Source organism: Paroedura picta, chromosome 13, assembly GCF_049243985.1.
Source record: "Paroedura picta isolate Pp20150507F chromosome 13, Ppicta_v3.0, whole genome shotgun sequence".
In the NCBI taxonomy this organism is placed as follows: Eukaryota; Metazoa; Chordata; class Lepidosauria; order Squamata; family Gekkonidae; genus Paroedura; species Paroedura picta.
This window is the reverse complement of record NC_135381.1, coordinates 1,393,006-1,411,377: the sequence shown is the minus strand read 5'-3', so window position 1 is coordinate 1,411,377 and position 18,372 is coordinate 1,393,006. Positions and strand designations below refer to the sequence as shown.

Genomic DNA, 18,372 nt, shown 5'->3' with positions numbered 1-18,372 from the left:
ACTCATCCTGGATGCTGGAGGCTGATCCTGCATTGAGCAGGGGGTGGACTAGATGGCCTGTGTGGCCCCTTCTCACTCTAGGATTCTAGGAGTCTAGTTCAGCAGTGGAATGGGCTGCCTAAGGAGGTGGGGAGCTCCCCCTCACTGGGGGTCTTCAGGCAGCGGCTGGACAGATCCTTCTCCTGGCTGCTTGAGGCTGATACTGCCCTGAACAGGGTGTGTGGCCCCTTCCAACCCTGGAATTCACGTCAATGAGGCCTGCAAGAAAAGGCTTCCTGAAAGAGGCAGCCAGTGAAAGGAGCCGGCCTGTGTGTGCTCAGCGCTATTTTCCGCTCTCCGCCTTGGTCCAGGCAGTGCAGGGGCGGACCACAAATTATCTCCCAAATTAACTGTGCTTGAAATTGGACAGACAGAGTAACGCAGCCCACCTTTTGTGGAAAAGATTTATTAATGGACTATGAAATCTCCCTGAAAAGACAGCAGGAAGAAAAGTCATCTGACGGGTTATATGAAATAATGAATTCTTGAGATCTAACAATGGCTCAAAATGTCGAGAATTGCAGCTTCAGTGATTTATGCTTGAGCAGGTTTCTATCCCTCATGGCCAGTCATCCGAAAACACACCGATAGGGGGCTTTCACACATACTAAATAATGCAGTTTCTGGTGGGATATATAAGCTCTGTAGGGTGCATAATTTAACAGCATAAAAAGAATATCCTATAGGGGCATTGGGGGAGATATACTGTTAGCATATTTAGATTAGGAGCTTCCTGGTGTTTTCCAAATCATCTGCTGTTTCCTGATTGGCTCGGTTGGAGCCCTCCTGCTTCTTCAAGCTTTCCCTCCAGAACGCTAATTCAGTTAGACAGTTAGGGCTCTCTCTCTCTCTCTCCTCTCTACTGACAAACTTTGCTTCTCTTCTCAAGAAAACTATTCTATTATTTTAAGCAGTGACTGCTTTACTCTCTTAACTGTGTTTGTCCTTGAGGTGCAACATAGTTGTTCTTTTGCTTTTTCGCTGCTGTGGGCTAACACGCCCCCTCGACCAGCATTTATTAAAGTCCCTTTCAGAGGCACACTCTCCTTCCAAGGAGGCACCCTCTTTGAAAAGCTGCCTGACTGTCCCACTGCTACAAAAGTGGGAGTGTGAGAAGCTGCAGAGCATTTGTCCTGTGGCTGTTGTGCAGTGAACATTTAGGACGAGTGTATTTTTTAAAGTCCTGGCCCATGAAGACGTAAAGGATGGGGTTCGTGCAACTGTTGGCGATGGCCATAGCGGTCACAAGAGATGGGATTTGGGGGCTTGGCTTCAAACCCCTGCTCAGCCTTGAAGCTGGTAACAGTGTTTATCATACGGATAGCCTTGGCCAAGGCTGAAGAAAACCTGAAAGCACTCCAGATACGAGACCTCATAAGGACCAAGTCACACTGTGCTATCCTGTGGTCAGGACGGATCACAAAAACAACAGTCCTGTTAATACAAATCCATGCCCCTTCTAGAACTGCTGGGAAATCACTACAACCTGCGCAATCCAGGTTCAAAACCATCCTCAATCCCCACTGAGTCTCTTCTTTGTCTCTGTGGGCAGACCAAAAGGAGAGGGCAGATCGACGGATGCGAGACCAAGCAGATCCGAGAACCTCAGAGCAAAATCGTCTCCTTTTCGGTCACGGAAGAGGCTTTCGTGAAGCTCCTGCGTGCGAGAGACGAATGGGCCGTGTCCTCGCTCAGGGCATTGACCATCCTGGAGAGGAGGGTCATCTTAAACTTTTTAAAGTCCTGGCCCATGAAGACGTAAAGGATGGGGTTCATGCAACTGTTGGCGACGGCCATAGCGGTCACAAGAGGCAGCCCAATCTCCAGCACGGGGCCAACGACCGAGTGGTGCTGCGTTTCCAGCAGGTTGAAGACGTGATAAGGGCACCAGCACAAGAAGAAGGTCAGGATAATGGCTATGATGATTTTTAGCGGCCTCTTGGACTTGGCGAGGCGGTTCCTTTTGAGCCGCAGAACAATGACCATGTAACAGGCCGTGATGATGGCCATGGGCGTGATGAAGCCCGCCAGGAACCTCGTGACGTTGACCGTCATGTGCCTCTGGTACGCCAGGTCGTGGTCCTTTGGAGAGTTGGGCAAATAGTAATTGTTGAAGCAAAAGACATTTCCGGTAAAGTTGTACGTATCCGTGTCCCGGAAAACCAGGGACGGGGAACTCATTAAGATGCCAAGGGCCCAGATAAGGGGACACAATAAGCATGCAATTTTAGGGTTGCGGTGGTTTTGCGACCAGACTGGGAAGACTACCGAAACGCAGCGGTCGATGCTGATAGTCACCAAGGAGAACACGCTGGTGTACATGTTCAGGATGAGAAGGAAGGAGTTGATTTTGCACATGGCCCGGCCAAAGACCCAGTGGTAGCCCAAGGCCGTGTAGCTGATGGTCAGGGGCAGGAAGACGTTGAACAAGAAGTCGGCCACAGCCAGGTTGAGGAACCAGATGGTGTTGACGGATTTCTTCATCTTGAAGACGACGATTCCGATGACCAGCCCATTGCCCACCAAACCCAGGAAGCAAGTGATGCTGTAGATGAGGACACTGAGGACTCGAGCCAGGGTCTTCCAGTCGAACGGGGATGCCTGGCTAGAGAGCTCTTCCGTGCTGGTGTAATCATGATCGGAGTCGTAATAGTCGTAGTCGGTTAAATTATGTGGACTCTTCATTGTGGTGAAAAATACATCGATGACCTGCAATTGGAGCAAAGGGTAGTTAGAGAGAACTTAGTTCCCATGCAGAACTCTGAATCTCTTCCCCCTGTGCTAGGCTGCACCGGGTCTACATCTGGGGTTCCCAAACAGGAAAGACACCATGACCCCCTCCCTCCCTTAAATACTATCAAGTCACATCTGACACAGCCACCTGAGAGACCGCCTCTCTGCCTATGCCCCCTGAAGGCCAGTCTGCTCTGCAAATCCCAACCAGAGGGTGGTGCCCGGCCCCAAGGCCTCAACATTTGGCCTCCACCTGAGTTCAAATCCTGCCCTCGTAAAGTCTTTGGGCCAGCCCTTCTATTTACCTCACGAGGGTGTGGTGAGTAAAAAAAGAGGGGAGACCCTGCATGCTCCCCTGAGCTGAGAGTGGGATGAAAATCTTATTTATTGTGGCCCTCAGTTTGCAAGACCTGAGCAAGATGGTTGGTGAGAGAACGTTTTGGAGGACTTTCCTCCAAAGGTTCAAGTGGGGAGCCGTGTTGGTCTGAAGGAGCACAGCAAAAATTGAGTCCATGGGCACCATTAAGGCCAACAAAGGTTTATTCAGGGCAGGAGCTTTTGAGTGCATGCTGTGCACTCAATTTTTGTTTTTCCTCCATTGGGTTTCACACACAGTTCTATAATCACTGCGACCAGTGGGCAGCGCTGTTGTCCATTGTGGGTTGTTTGGTTCAGGCATTTCCCCTTCTGCACAGATCGCCTCTTGCATCCCAGCCCCTGTTTTGAAGCTCTCTGCTGCCAACCCCTTGCAAAACTTTTATTCCTGAACGACAGTTGGATTTGACATCACACCTGTTGTGTGATTTGCATTCTCAGAAGGCATCCCAGACGGGGGCTGGACAAGGTTCCGGCCCCCTGACCTTGCTCAGGCACCCGTGGGGATACTCTCTGGCCACAGAGCAGCCTCACAGGGCCAGGGCGGTGGTTTACAGCCTCATGAACGTGTGCCCAAACTGGGTCGTCCCCTCCCTTGACACACGAACTCCCAGGGACCCAAGAGAGCTGCAGGCAGGCAAAGGAAATCCGTCGGCCTTGACACGGAGGTGCAGCACCCATTCCGAGGCAGCACCCATACCAAGACTCCCTGGGGTGCTACCAAGGCAGGAAGGAGAGCCGGCAGCCCCCTCTCTCTGTGCCTGCCCTACACTGCAGTTGGCAGCCTCCAAGAAGGGGGCCTGGAGATCTCCTGGAAATTATTTGCTCTCCAGACGACAGAGATGGGCTCTCCTGGAGAACAGGTCTGCTTTGGAGGGTGGGCTGCAGGTTTGATTCCCTGCTCTTCCACGTACAACCAGCTGGCTGACCGTGGGCCAGTCACAGTTCTCTTAGAGCCATTCTTGCAGAGCAGTTCTCTTGGGGCTCTCTCCACCCCACCTCCCTCACAGGGCGTCTGTTGTGGGGAGAGGAAGGGAAAGGTATTCGTAAGCTGCTTTGGGGCTCCTTCGGGTAGTGAAAGGGGGGGGTAGAAAACCAGCTCTTCTCTGTCTTCTCTTTCTCGAGAAATCACTTCTGTTTCCTTGCTGGAAATGACCCCGGTGGGCCATTCCTCCTGGGGGCTGCGGCTGCAGCCTGGCAGGCCTGTCTGGAGGGCGATGCATTTTCCTGCGTCCAGGAGGGCTGCTCTGCATGCTAAAGGGAAGCTGCTGAAAGCGAAGCTGCTGCCTTCCACCCTCCCAAAGGTCAGTCGCCAGCAGCTTCCAACCAGCGCCTGCCAGCCCCGGCTCTCCCGCCAGCCCCCCTGCCCCTCCCCCGTTCCCTAAATGCACGCTGCGCAGTCAGCACATTTGTTCAAGCCCAGACAGGATGTTCGGATTTAGACGAAGCCTCCGACTTCCTGCCGCAGCCTCTGCCAACATCTGGCCACCAGCGTGGTCGGCCACCGAGCACGCAGCAGCCGTCTCTTTTTAAAGCAGCCCCCCGGCTCCGTCCTCCTTCTGGGGCCGCTCATAGCTCATGGGGGGGCCGGGGGAGGCAGGAGACGCACATGAGGGAGCCCCAATGCCGCTTTGTAAGGCGGGGTTGACGGGGGTTCGGGCGGGATGCTCCAAGACAGCCTGTGTGCAGGGAAGGTCCGCGCCTTTCATGGAGTCCAAAGCAAAATGCCAAACTAAACAGCTCCACACCTTTCACTTGGCCATCTCGTCTTCCACATTAAAAATAACCTCCTGGTGGGGAAAATCGCCAGAAACCCCCCAATGGCCTGCCTTCTGATGCTCCTTCCCCCTCCCCCACCCTGGCCCACGCACACTGGCCCCGCACAGTCTAGACCCCGGGCTCCCCCCAAGGCCAACCCACTGGCAGCCTCAGGAAGAGAGGGGGGAGGGCGGCTCTCCTCCAGGTGGGGATCCCTCAGAATTACAACAGATCTCCAAGCTACAAAGAGCTTGGAGGAAGTTCCCCAGGAAGTTCCAGGCAGGAAATTGGCAACCGTAGTTGGGGAAATTACTGTTGAAGAAGCAGAAAACAGCATGAAGTCAAAGGGCCAAGGACTGAATCCCATGCAGGGAGAAGCAAACTCAGGTCTGGGATTTTCCAGTTCAAAAGCAAAATGCAGTGATCTCCCAGGTGGAGGTAACCGGACACGGAGGCTTCTGGAATCATGCAGAGAGATCAAGAAAGGGATCCACCCGCCACACCTCTGCCTCTCAGCCCACCTGCCAAATTATCTCCCAACCACGGTGTTTCCCCTTGGTCCTTACGGAGCATCAGTATTCCTCTGTCCCCTTCTCCCTGTGATGCCATCTCTGGCATCAGAAATAAATTATCCAAAACCGGAAATGAATTATCCACAATAGTAAGAACAGGACAACAAGCACAGCAAACAAGCCCGAGAAGATGCCGGATCTGGCGTTTCCTGTTGCATCATTTAGGTTCATTTTGCCCGTCATGTGGCTTTTCCTCATTTGGAGACAGAAGCCGCAAATGTCCTCCTGACAAACAGAGACTTCCTCCTGGATCACTGCCGTTTGCACAGCTGGGGACACAGAACAGCTTTGCTTTAACTCTCGGCTGTGACCCGGGAAGTCCCGAGTGCAAATCTTGCCTAGGCCACAGACTCTCTCTGCGTATCCTTAGTCCAGCCGCTTTCTGGCCCCCACTATGGAGAGCCCGTATCGGGTCAGCACAGGAGCTAAAGCCCACCTGGAACTCCTCCGCCTCCACCCCCCGCTGCAGCCGAGCCCTCGGGCCAACTCAGGGCCTCAGAAGGACTCCGGGGAAGACGCCCCTACTCAGCCCCCCCCTCCCCCTCCCGACACCTTTGAACATTCCGTGATGCTGCAGCAGCTCAGCCAATCAGAGCCTGAGGGGAACGCAGCCCCAGGCAGGTCTGCCAAGCCCGGCGCTGCATCCCCGCTGAGCGCTCTCCGGGGACCTGCATGCTTGCAGCTGCCGCTCAAAGCCGATAAGACAATCGGCAGCCCCTAGTCCGAGTGCCGCGTCCCAGACACGTGTGTTCCGGCCCCTCCCCTGGAGGATGCGTGTGTATGCGGGGGAGGGGGGGCGGAGGGGGAGGTTAACCTTCCTGAACATACCATGGCAGACCTGGAAGTCGCTGCTCGACACGCACACACAAGCCTCAAAAGGAACAGACAATGTGAAAGTGCTGAATGGGAGGCTCCGTGCTGCCTCTCCTCCTGGCTTCGGTTTGTTCGCTCGCTGTCATTGCTGATGGCTCGACTCGACCCCCTTTCTAAAGACTTAACTGGCTCATTCTGACACGTTGCGTCATGCCATAACCCCATGCCGACGTCAGTCCCATAGGCAGGTAAGCGCTCTTACAGGGCGCACCACAAGAATTTCGCACCCATCCTCTCTCGGGTCCAGGTTTTCTTCTTGCTGCCCTCTCTTGGTTATAAAAACCTCTCAAACCATTTCCTTCCTGCAAACACAGATCCGGGTGGGCGGCCGTGGGCGTCTGGAAGAGCGGGTCAAAGTCTGAGTCCAGGGCACCTTTTTAGGAGCGGCAGAGTTTGATTCCGGGGGGAAGCTTTCATGTGCAGGTGCACCTCCTTCCTAGACTTATCTGAAGAAGCAAGCTCTGACTCACGAACGCTCTTGCGGGAGACAGAGGTGGCCGCTAGTCTTTCAGATGCTGCCGAATGTTTTGCCTTAGGTGGCAAACTGTATTTCCACGGCTCCCCTCTGGAATGGACCTGCTTCTGCTCACAGTTTCCATCCCTCCCAGCTGGTCTGTTGCACCTGTGCATGGCGGGCCTGCGCTGCTTCTAATTCACCTGTACAGACCAGCATCGCCTGTCCCTCCTGAGGCCACACCCAGAACAACCAAAGCGTGGCTGGGCGGCTGGGTGGGAAGGCAAGAAAGCCTCTCCCACCCCGGCAGAACTTCTAAGGGAGACACACGGAGCCCGGGGGCGTCAGCCGCTCGCTTTCCCTTGGAATTTGGCAGTGAGGCAGCCTGGTCAAGGGATTAACGGCCCTCTTGAGCACATGTGGAAGGAAGGTCTGGCCGGACCTGCCGTGTCCTGGCGGAGCTCAGGGAACCAAAGGCCCCAAGGAGGGCAGAGCGGCCAGGATCCTCCCTGCGGCTGGACGCGGCGACCGTGTCGCTCAGAGCCAGACCTTCGGCTTCGCATTCAGACCGAGGTGCCCGGACTCCTGAACGAATGAGTCTCTGCCTGGGCAAGGCTGCCGTGAAGGGCCCTCTTGACACCGGCGGAGCCTTCCAGAAACGGGGATCGTGCCGCCGTTTTACAGGGTTTTATGGGACCGGGGACTTATGGTTGGTTTTCACTGGTTTTTAGCCTGTTTTGTGTAACCCGCCACGAGTCTATAGAGAGTGGCGGGATACAAGTCAAAATAATAAATAAATGAATAAATGAATAAATAAATACATACATACATGCATGCATTAAACAAAAATGGACAAACACAAAACTGACTACAAAGGATGTGCAAGAGTGCCTGGTGGGGGGCAGAGGGGGGACCCTGGGAACTGCCTGGGACCCACAGAACCCTAGAAACAGCCTGGCTAGTGCTGGCGGAGAAGCAGCACGCTCCGCTTTGGAAACCAAACAGGGACCAAAGAGGGGCCCTGCAGCCCCTTCGCGTCCCGAGAGCACAGCCTGAGATTTCGGGCAGGCAGGCAGGCAGGCAGGCAGGCAGGCAGGCAGGCAGGCAGGCAGGCAGGCAGGCAGGCAGGCAGGCAGGCAGGCGCCCGTTCGGCTTGCACCAAGAGGGCTGCCTTCTTTGGCCGGCTGGCTGAAGCCAGGCAGTGGGGCCTGGGCCTGCATGGATCTCCTAGCCGGTCCCCAGCCCTGATTCAGCAGCCAGGAACTAACTGGGAGGCACAATTTCCTTTGCAGGAACCATCTGAGCCGACCGTTAATTAGAAGCCTCCACGGCTGATTCTATCGGCCCAGCTCAGCACTCCAGGCAGACGGCCGGCCCATCTTTATGGCCGGTCTGTGCCGTGACTGGTTTACTCTCTGGAACCCCAAAATGCCTCAGGCTGAAGCCAAGCTCTGGCAAGGCTGGTGACCACGCAGGGACCGTGGGCTCAGACGAGATGGGCTGTGACGCCCCCAGCTTTGCCCACCACCTCCCCTGGCTGCAAGCGGCTGGTTCTTGGTGGGAGTGGATGGGGCCAGGGGGTCACAGCTGCCGTACGGTGATCCTGCAGGGATGTCAAGGCAAGAGACACAGAGAGGTGGCCTGCCGTGGCCGGCCTCTGCACAGCTACCCTGGCCTTCCTTGGGGGTCTCCCCTCCAGGGCCTCCCCCTGTTGACAAGAGCTGACAAGATTCTTTGATCTTGGATTCTCGTCCTATGCTGGCTGCTGGGAATCGGTCCCCCCTCCCTCCCCCCATGCTTTCTGCAGACTGTCAAAAGGGCCCTCTTTGCTGTGCACGGGGCACGGCTGAGCGCCTGCTTCAACCAGCCATTCCTTCGCCAGTGGCAGCAAACTTCCTTTTATGGGGCAGGGAACCTTCCCTGTGGCTTCCTCTCCTCACAGCAGACACTCTTGTGGGGCTGAGGGAGCTCTGAGAGAACTGCTGTGTAAGAACAGCCCTAGGAGAACTGTGACCGGCCCAAGGTCACCCAGCTGGCTGCATGTGGAGGAGGAGCGGGGAATCGAACCCAGCACACCGGATTAGAAGCTGCCGCTCTTAACCACGGCACCAAGCTGGAATGCTGGAGGCACACAGACTGTTGGTTCGCAGAGGTGCCATGCCCAGACTGCTGGGTGGTGAAGTCTTGCGTGTCTTGGCAGCAAGAGATTTGCCAGGGATCCATCGTCGCCTGGCCTCTGCGCATGTACATGTGCGTGTGAACACCTAACACACGAAGCTGCCTTATGCTGATTCAGCCCCCTGGTCCTTTTAATGGGGGATGCCACAGATGGAACCAGGGACCTTCTGCACACAAAGCAGATCCTCTTCCGTGAGGCCAGATGTGCGGCCATTGCGTCCTCCGTGACCTTTGCGCCGCTGGCCGCTGAGCATAAATGCCGCACACATGTTGAGTGGGCTGGCAGGAGCAGAAGACAAACGTGGGAAGCTGTGCTCTCCTCTTCTCTTCCACATCTGGTCTCCCAGGACGAGGCGGCCTCTGGATTGCATCCTGCGAAGAAGCCCCCGGAGCGGCCAGCGGCTGGCCCCCAAGGCCCACACAGCTGTGCACAGACTCCACACAGCTGCTCTGCTCGGGCTGCTCTCCAACGCTGGCCCCTCCGCCCCACAGCCAGGGTGCACGGTCTGCCCAAAGGCCCAGGGATGGGGGCCATTCCCAGCTGGGGCTGGGCCCAACAAGAAGGGGGCTCTGCAACCCTGGCATGACATTCTCTCTGCCCCGGGAGCAGAGGATGGCTTCTAAGCTGGGTCACTAAGCTGGACAAGGAGGGTTTTCAGGTTTTGGAAACAGTCTAGGAACCTGCACAGCCTGTTTTACAAAATGGTGTCGAGGGGGCAGGTTTGATTCCCCGCCCCTCCACAGGCAGCCAGCTGGGGACCTTGGGGCAGCTCACTCAGCCCGCCTCCCTCACCAGGTATCTGTGAGGGGGGGGGAATACAAGTATGGTGTAGTGGTTAAGAGCAGCAGCCCCTAATCTGGAGAACTGGGTTTGATCCCCCATGTCTCCTCCCAGGTCACAGTTCTCTTAGAGCTCGCCCTGCCTTGCCTACCTCACAGGCCATCTGCTGTGCGAAGGTGAAGGGAGGACAACCGTGAGCCCCCTTGAGACTCCTTCGGCTGGAGAGAAGCAGGGCACAAGCCCCCTTTCCTCTCTCTCCTTTGACAGCAGGAGGAACCAGGTTCAGGGCCCAGCAGCTCCCGACATGATGCCCAATAAGCCTGACACACGCTGGGTCGTGGGTGCAAGAGCCGACTCGCCTTCAGGCGGCAGGGGACGGACGTTAACCAGCCTCCCCGGCTGCTTCCCAACCCCCAGCTGGAGGAGGCAGGATGTCGCCCGCCATCGCCCCCTTCGTGCGTGCCTCGCCCCCCCCCCCCCCCGACGCCATCGCATTAAAGCCGGTACAGCATGTCCGTGTCGAACAAGGCGGCTCTTGTTTCCGCGATGCCAGACCGATGAGGAAAGCGCACCCGGAGGAATCCGCAAATAGGAGCCAGGAACAGATGTCGTTTTAATGACAAAAAGGTGGTGAAGAGAACTCGCAGCAGAAGCCAGCAAATGTCAGCTCTTCCTCCGTTCCCACCCGCTGCTCGCCTGCCGTCGTGTTTTTCTAGCTCCCTGGCGTTAGGGTTTCTTTTCCTCCCCCCCCCACACCCACCCCCCCCCCACTTCTGCAAAGGAAAAGCCCCGGGACAAGATGGCCGTTCTCTCCCCTCCAGCCTCCCCTCCATGTCTGCTCTCCCGCTCTCAAGCTAGCAGGGAGGAGACCAGACTGCACCAAAGACCCAAAGCTGTCGGCCACGGCCCAGCCCTGAACGGTCCACGTGAACAGCGCCTCAGTTTTCCTGCCTGCTGAACGGGACTATTGGGGGACTCATCCCCACAGCTGTTGTTGAAAGGAATGGAGCCAATGCGTGGAAAACCTGGCGCAAAGCACAGTCGTGGGCGGAAGGCTCCCACGGCAACACGTCTCCCTCGAGGCTAACAGAGAAGCCCGGGTGATCCGGCCCACGCTGCATCCCTTCGCCCTCCGAGGCGAACAGTGTTCAAATTCAAGCACCGCAAAGGGAGACCATTTGGAGTAGCCCTAGTTTCAAAGGACTGCAGGCGTGGCCTGCGTGCTGTGGCTCTTTCCCTGGGACGCAAGAGGTACGAACAGAAACAGGTGTGCATAGGATGGTGATGCAAAGGGGGAACGGAATCAACATTTCCTGGCCTGAAAACCTCTGGTTACAGATCATCCTTCCTAGAAATCCCGTCCTGTTAGGTAAAATGAAGGGGAAAGTGTCACTCCACGCTCTGCCCTGCTTCCACTCCGTGGTATTCCCTAGGAGAATTATTGAGCAGGAGGGAGTCAGGAAGGGTCACCCATCCTGCCTAACGTAAACAGCACCATGGCCCTGAGACGTCTCTCCCAGGCCAGCTGATACTGCATCAGAGTCAGTACTCCACATTGCCTGGTCCTTTCTAAGCGGAGGTGCCGGGGATTGAACCTGGGACCTTCTGCATGCCATGCAGAGGCTCTGCCCCTGAGCCACAGCCTCCCCCCCCCGCAAATGCTCCCCTCTGGAGAGGGTCACACTTAGCTGGTCCGAGGGCCGCCTTCCTGCTTGTGCTGAGGGTCAGGATTCGGCCTTTGCATGGCTGCTGGTAGCAGCCAGAGCTAGCCCCACCCACAGCTGCATGGAAGAGATATATAAATATATAAATAAATAAATTGGGGGGATCCATGTACCTGCTGTGTGGTTGCTTCCCATCCTGAGTCCATCCCTGAAAGGAGTCGTCTCTGGGAAAGCCAAAATTATTCCAAGCCAATGGGGCTTCACCAAATCAGCATTTCCTGAAATGGCCCGGGAAGTCGGCAGGGCCGGTCCGGCACGTGGGAGCTGGGCTGGTGGTCTCTGCGGTGAGGCCAAGGAGTCCCTCTGGGAAGAGAGAGAAATGAAGGTGGAGGATTGCAGAGAGTCTGCTTTCGCAGCCTGTTCTGCTCTTACGGGGTGAGGAAGTGAGAGATAGGAAGCGGTGGTGGTCGGCTCTCACCATCCTTGGAGAACAAAGCCTGATATGCAAATTCAGCAGCCCCGACATCACACGGAGCCAAACCACACCGCAGAGGCTGTCCGAGTCATTTCTGCTGACTGACGGGCCCTGTCAGAACGCTTTGGGGTCAGCCTGCTGGCTGCCCCAGATCTACCTCTCCGGCCCTCCTCTGTGCCCCCCGCGGCCTGAAGCCCAGTGGGGGAGCCTCAGAAACGGGTCCTGCGCTGCACATGGGGTCCGTCTGGATCCTGCTCGGGGCAACATGCATGTTCTCATCCATCATAACCTCGCAACATCCCTGTGACATGGGCTAGGCTGAGAAAGAGGGTCTTTCCCAAAGTCCCTCAGTACATTCCCATGGCAGCGTGGGGATTTGAACCTGACCCTTCAGAATCATGGAATCAGTTGGAAGGGAACTCCAGAGTCATCTAGTCCAACCCCCTGCAGAATTCAGAAAACACAAAACTCAGAAAGCCCACCCACAGTGACCCCAATTCCGTGCCCAGATGAAGCCCTGGAAGAAATTCACCTCCAGACTCCACAGTGGCGATTGGCATTTCCCTGGGCATGCCCCAAAGGGCCACGAAAGCCAAGCGCTGACACAGGCCCTCCTGTCTGCCCACCCACCATCTGCCCGAGTTCGCAGGAGCAGCCTCCTGTCTACCGAGCCTCTGCTTAAAGAAATGACCCCCTCCCGAGGAAGCCACCGAGGGACAGCTCTAACTTTCCATGCCCCAGACTTCCCTGGTGTAACTCTACTGAGGAATGCAAAAATGGAAGGGAGCAAGCCTAAGCATGTCTACTCAGAAGTAAATCCCTTGTTATTCCGTGGAGATCCTTCCCAAGAAGGTATCCTCAGGCTTGTAGCTCCCACCTTCTGGATCTTGGGTCGATATCCAACTGGCCTCTGACTCTGCTGCCCTTTCAAGGCCAGGGAAGGACACGGCCATTTTTGCAAGCTGGTCACCTGCTCTTTTCCCACTGGGGACATTTCTGACCGTTTGATCACTGTTTATGCTCCTGGCTTTTATCGTTTTGTGTGTGTGTTTTAGGTGTGATTTTTATTGGATGTTGTTTTAATTGTTCCATCTGCTCCTTTCTTTTGCTTTTAGGTTGCCATCCTACGTATGTGCTCTATAGAGTTATATAACAGGCTGTTTTTTGATCATTTTAGCATTTTCCTCTCGTTGCTGCAAGCAGCTTCCAATATATTTATCAGGAGAGTGGGGGGCAGGACTGTTTCAAAGGCGGCGCCAATCAGGAAAAGGCACCCCAGGCCCACCATTCTCCATTCTAGAAGGCTGGAGGGGTCCCCCATTCCCCCCCAAGGATGCCAGGGGGCTTGGGGAGGTGGGGGCTGTCTAGGAAAACAGGAGGAAAATCTCCCTGCTAGAGAGTGGCAAGCATTGCTGACGTCTTGTTTAAAAGTCCCCCTCCCGCTGCCACTTTCCTTCCTCTTTTATCTGCGTGGTGTGCATGTCTCTAACACTCTGGTGTGGGCAAAGGGGATTATGACTATGGTGCAAGGTCCCCCCCCCCCCGCCCTTTTATTTACTGTCAGCAAAAGTGTAGGAACTCAAAGGCCCAAAGGAAATCAGCTGAGATCAATCTGCAATGAGCAGAGCAACAGGAAATGGCTCCCTCCGGCACAACAAATGAAGGAGACGGGATTGGCCGGGCCACTTTAGGGCCTCTCCGGTGAGTCCTTCGGTCCACCTTGCTTGCTCAGCATTTGGTTGCAACAAGCACCCTCTTCCGGATGCAGCAGCAGCAGCTGAGTGAAAGTCAGGACCCCCCTCCTGGGATGCTCCCGCCTGTCAGGGTCCAAGGCCAACCCGGCCTCCGCCTCGATCTTTCCAGGGCAGAAGAAAGCGCAAAAAGCGCACCGGGCATGAGATGGCTGCTGCTTATTTCATGCTGTGTCATAAAAGGGCTTGGGGGGGGGGTCTTGTTGCCCCTCCCTCACTATTTGCTGATTCAGTATCACCTGGTTGCCATCTCAGGGCTGGGGAATTCCTGGAGGTTTGGGGGTGACTCCTGGAGAGGGCAGAGTTTGGGGAGCTCGGTAGGGATGTGGCACCATTTGGGATGTTGGCCACTCTCCGTAATATGACCTCTCTCTCTCCGGGGGCATCCCGGGACCCCCGCTAGCATCAGGGACTTAGCTCTCCATCTCAGAGGCTGAACCGTCTCAACCCTCCGCCTGGTTGGGAGGGGGCTGAAGCAAAGAGGCCCAACCCATGCGAAGTATGAGGTTCTTAGTCAAGGAATCGGTGGAGAGACCTTGAAACGGAATGGGATAAAAACGCCCTTTCTGGCTGCCCGAATGAAAGGCCCAGGCTGGACAGGGGGGCCCGACCTTGCCTCGGCTGCAGGCACCCTGGATGTTCTGTGCCGGGGGGAGGGGGCGGGGGGGGCATATCCCCAGACTGGCAGAGCCAACCGCAAGATGGTGGCCTCTCAGGTGTCAGGGAGTGAGGCTTCTGCACAGCTCTAGCAGTCTCTCAGCGACATTTCCGGCAAGTGCTGATGAGTCTGATAGGATGCCTTTCAAAGTGAACAAGAGGAAACGCAGGCAGAGTTGCCCTTGGTGGTCCCACACAGGCTGCAGTGCAGACAGACAGGCAGGCAGGCAGGCAGACAGAGCCCCGAAACCACAGATTTCTGCAGCCCCCCCCCCAATTGCAGGAAGGATGACTTTCCCCCCCCCGTGAAGCAGAAAATGGGGCTCCTCAGAGCCCTGGTGCGAATCCTTCCCTGGTTTCCTCCCCCGAACGGCTGGGCCCTGCCAAGAAAGCAATTATCTTTCCTCTCTCCTGGAGCCGGCTTGGCTTTGCGTCTTTGTTTTTTTGGCTTTCCGGCTGCACATCACGCCGAAGGGGCGATTCTCCCTGGGCCGTTTTAATGCCACTTGAAGTTCTCTCTCCCTCCTCCTTTCTCTTCAGGCAGATGATGGAAATGGGGTGTGCGGGCTTCAGAGGGACCTCGGCGAGAAGGGAAGGGCGCCTGGCCGGCAGCAGAGAGCCCAGAGGGGCAGATTCTGCCCTAGTTGCTGCTGCAGCCCCTTGGATACGGTGGCCGTGGGTCCTGCCAACGCTGCGTGACCCTGAGGACCTTTAAGGGCCTCCCGCCTTGATTTCAGAGGAGTGGAGATCTATTGTGAGCAAAGACACTGCAGGGGATCCTGGGGGGAGGAGAAGGAGGAGAGCTGGATTCTTCGTACCCAAAGGATTCACCATCGCCTTCCCTTCCTCTCCCCATAACAGACACCCTGGGAGGTCAGCGGGGCTGAGAGAGCTCAGAGAGAACTGGGACTGGCCCAAGATCACCCAACTGGATGCCTGGGGAGGAGGAGGAGTGGGGACTCAAGCCAGGTCTCCTGATGAGAGGCTGCCGCTCGTAACCCCTGCCCCACGCTGGCTCTCACACCTTCCTCCCGTCACTGTCCCAGGGACTCCTGGACCGGAGAGATGGGCCAAGGGTGAGCAGGGGGTGGCCACCCAGGGTGACCCCTGCCCCTGGTGAGACCCCCATGCCTTTCAAGTGGGCCTGGATGTATGCCACGGGCCCACAGAAAGCACAGGGTGTGGCTGCGGGCACAGGATGCCACTTCCAGAGAATCTGGGCTGCCCAATTGTTAAAAAGCAGCCTTCTATTCCTTGTGCTTACGAAGGAATGCCTGGGAGCGTGCGGGCAGTTCCCCACAAGCCTGAGCAAAAATAGATTTCCACGAGGAAAGGGGTGGGGATTTCCCCTTCGTCTTTGCGATAATTATAATAAATGAGAGAAAGGAGCAAGCCCAAAGTCAGCTGGATCAGACTGCAGGCGCTTCTCTCTCGATGCCCTCCGACGATTCACCCAGCAGGCCAGTGCAAGAGGCTTCAAGGCCCTCGTCCAGCCAGGCTCCTAGAAAGGGGAAGCTGCTGTCCAGCCAGAGGAAACGCCAGCATCGGAGGCAGCTTTCCCAGCAGAGCCCGTCTTCAGCCAGGGTGAACTCTCAAATGCTCTTATCTGCAGGGGGAACCTGCTATTGGGGAAGGGGTGGGGCAAGCAGCCCTCCTGTGTCTGCCCGCAAGGCTTCCTTTGGGGTGCTGGTGCCGCCTGCCTGTGGCTTTTTCCTTCCCCCTTTCAGCCCCCTCCCCCCCCGGGGAGTTGAAGGCTGTGTTCAGCCCTCCCTCCACTGCGTCTTGCCCCGGTCGGAAGCGCCACTGGCCCACGATCCTCTAGAGATTCACTTTAGGGCAAAATGGACATCCTCATGCAGACCTTGCAAAGACTGACCGTAGACCCTTGTCCCGGGCCTGAGTCTTCTGGGGCAATCTCCCATTTCTCACCATGCAAAGATGGGTCTTGCACGGGGAGGGGGAAAAACTGTGGCCTGGCAGGGGCTCATGGTAACTGTAGTCCATGGGCATCTGGAGAGTCACAGCTTGTGGTCTAGCACCTCTGCTCAGCATCGGACCTCTAGCCAAGAAAGGGGCCCTGGGAGTGGCCAGCTGCTGATGCTAGCCCTGATTCTCTGGGTGGGCATTGAGCTACACACTTGAACTCCCAGGAATTTTTTTGGGGAGCCGCCCATCTTAACAACCCCAGCCATTCTCAGAAAGAGTCCCTGACAAAGGGAGCACCGACTCTCCAAGCCTGAAAATCTAGCTGCTCTCAAAGGTCCTCCTGGGCTCGGAATCCGCCCCTCCATTCATACCCCCGGCCCAGACAGAAATCAAACGCCGCCTGCGGTGCCCGGCTGCGCCTCTGATGCCAACCACCCAGCTTGGGAATGAACCCTGGAAATCCGGTTGCTTCATTTGCAAACTTGCTCCGCGTTGCCTGCAGAGCGTCTCTCGGCGGTGAGATTTGGCAGGTTTGGCACCGCCGTAGCGAAGGGCTTGCCTCGGTCATGGCAGGGGTGGCGAGGGGAGAAAATACCTTGGCACTCACTGCAGGGTGCTCCCTTTGGCCTCTGCTGCGTGGCGACTCCCCGTGTCCCATAAGCAGCCGCTCGGTTGGGCTCCCCCAGGCGCCTGCAGCACAGGAGGGTTCGAAAAAGCCGGCATTAGAACCCAGGGCCCGGAGACGACGCAGACCACAGGCCAATGGGTCCCTCCTCTCCTTCTTCTGAGGGCTGCTTACACAGAGGGCTGGGTGGGAGAGGCTCTCCTGTCATGTACACCCAGGCATTGCATGTGCACTTCATGTACTTTTGGAGACGGAGGAGGAGGAGAGCCAAAGGGGGAAGGGAAAAGACACCACGGAACAAGCCACACCAGAATCCCCGCCTGGGAAATTTGGCAGGCCTCGCCTCCTTGCAAATCAACAGCTGGGAGAGAGGGTGGGGCCCGGTGGCCTGGGCAATCCGGCTCCAGAGCGGAGGCCGGGCCTCGGAAGGCGGCCGCAGGAGTCGCACGGGAGGCGCCGGACGGGAAATCACAGCCAGGGAGGAGAAGGTTTGCACAGGGCTCTGCCAGGAGAATGGCGTGGAGCATAATAGTCATGCTGCTGATGAGATTAATGTTCTTATAGCGGGCCCTTCCCTTGTCGGCTCAGGACAGGCAACGTCAAACTGAAAAAAGGTTCCACTTGGAGCGTTAGGATATAAAGTATTAGAATATCTATAAATTGCGTTGATTTAAGTTAAATGCCCCCTCTTGTTTTAATACCAGCCTTTTTTGGTGAGGGGGGGGCTGGTCGATGAGGAGGCTGATTTCTTGGCTGTTCTCAGATGAAGCTTCCCAATAGGGAGCCCAGCTTCCTGTTCACAATCATGTCCTAATTTGTCAGCTCTGTGCCCCTGAATGTGGAGGTTCTCCTCACTGAATTCCTCCCTGCGTGAAGAATCCTCACCCTCCCAGGCAGCCCCCTCATCCCCCGGAATTTCCCAAGGAGAACCGGCAGCCGTAAGCACAGGGCTGGGCCGTGGAAGGCGGGAGCAGCCCTGGGAATCCGGTGCGGACTGCTAAAAGCCGCGCTTGTGAAACAGTCTTCCATCTGCATCGGCCTAACAATGTTTATTTGGGCAGAGGGAGCCTTCTGAAATCAAAGAGGACACGGCTCAGAAGGGCTGTCCTGGGCTAGCAGGCACTTCCCCCTTCCTGTCTTGCTCTCAGCCCTTTCCCTGTCAATGATTTGTCGAAGTTTAGTGATAAACTCATATCGCTAGATTCATCCCGCCCATTAAAAATGCCCCCCAATGTACATGATGGGAAAAGCAAGCAATTTTGGAGCTTGAGCACTGATGCGGGTGGGGGAGGGATGCAGAAGGGGCAGACCAGGGGCAGGCAAACTGTGGCCCTCCAGATGTCCATGGACTCCAATTCCCATCAGCTCCTGCCAGCTTTGGGGCAGACTGTGGGAGGAACAGCCTCGGTGTGGGCAGTGGTGTAGCCTCCCTCCCCCCCCACAACCCATGCACACCAGCACAGATCTCCGCTATTCACCTGCCATTTCACAATGCCTTGGGTCCTTGTGAC

General features: G+C 56.4%; 1 protein-coding gene across 4 annotated transcripts; it reads right to left on the bottom strand.

Moving 5' to 3' along the window:
• Positions 1 to 974: 974 nt before the first annotated feature.
• Positions 975 to 17,147, bottom strand: CMKLR1 (chemerin chemokine-like receptor 1). Of its 4 annotated transcripts, XM_077308194.1 has the most exons (4): positions 17,036 to 17,132; positions 16,832 to 16,926; positions 11,601 to 11,790; positions 975 to 2,748 (listed from the first exon to the last, which is right to left on the bottom strand). In XM_077308194.1, the coding sequence occupies exons 3-4, from the start codon at positions 11,631 to 11,633 to the stop codon at positions 1,645 to 1,647; spliced, it is 1,137 nt and encodes a 378-aa protein (XP_077164309.1). In that variant the 5' UTR covers positions 11,634 to 11,790; positions 16,832 to 16,926; positions 17,036 to 17,132; the 3' UTR covers positions 975 to 1,644. The 4 variants fall into 4 exon arrangements, with proteins under 4 accessions (XP_077164309.1, XP_077164308.1, XP_077164311.1 ...); XM_077308193.1 differs by having other exon boundaries at positions 16,832 to 17,147; XM_077308196.1 differs by lacking the exons at positions 16,832 to 16,926; positions 17,036 to 17,132 and adding an exon at positions 11,906 to 11,983.
• Positions 17,148 to 18,372: the final 1,225 nt, after the last annotated feature.

Coding starts and splice junctions, on each gene's coding strand:
- CMKLR1 (XM_077308193.1), bottom strand. CDS start 11,633: ATGGACTCAGGATGGGAAGCAACCACACAGCAG. Junction 2,749..11,600: donor GGGAAGCAACCACACAGCAG/GTACATGGATCC, acceptor CTCCAATTGCAG/GTCATCGATGTATTTTTCAC.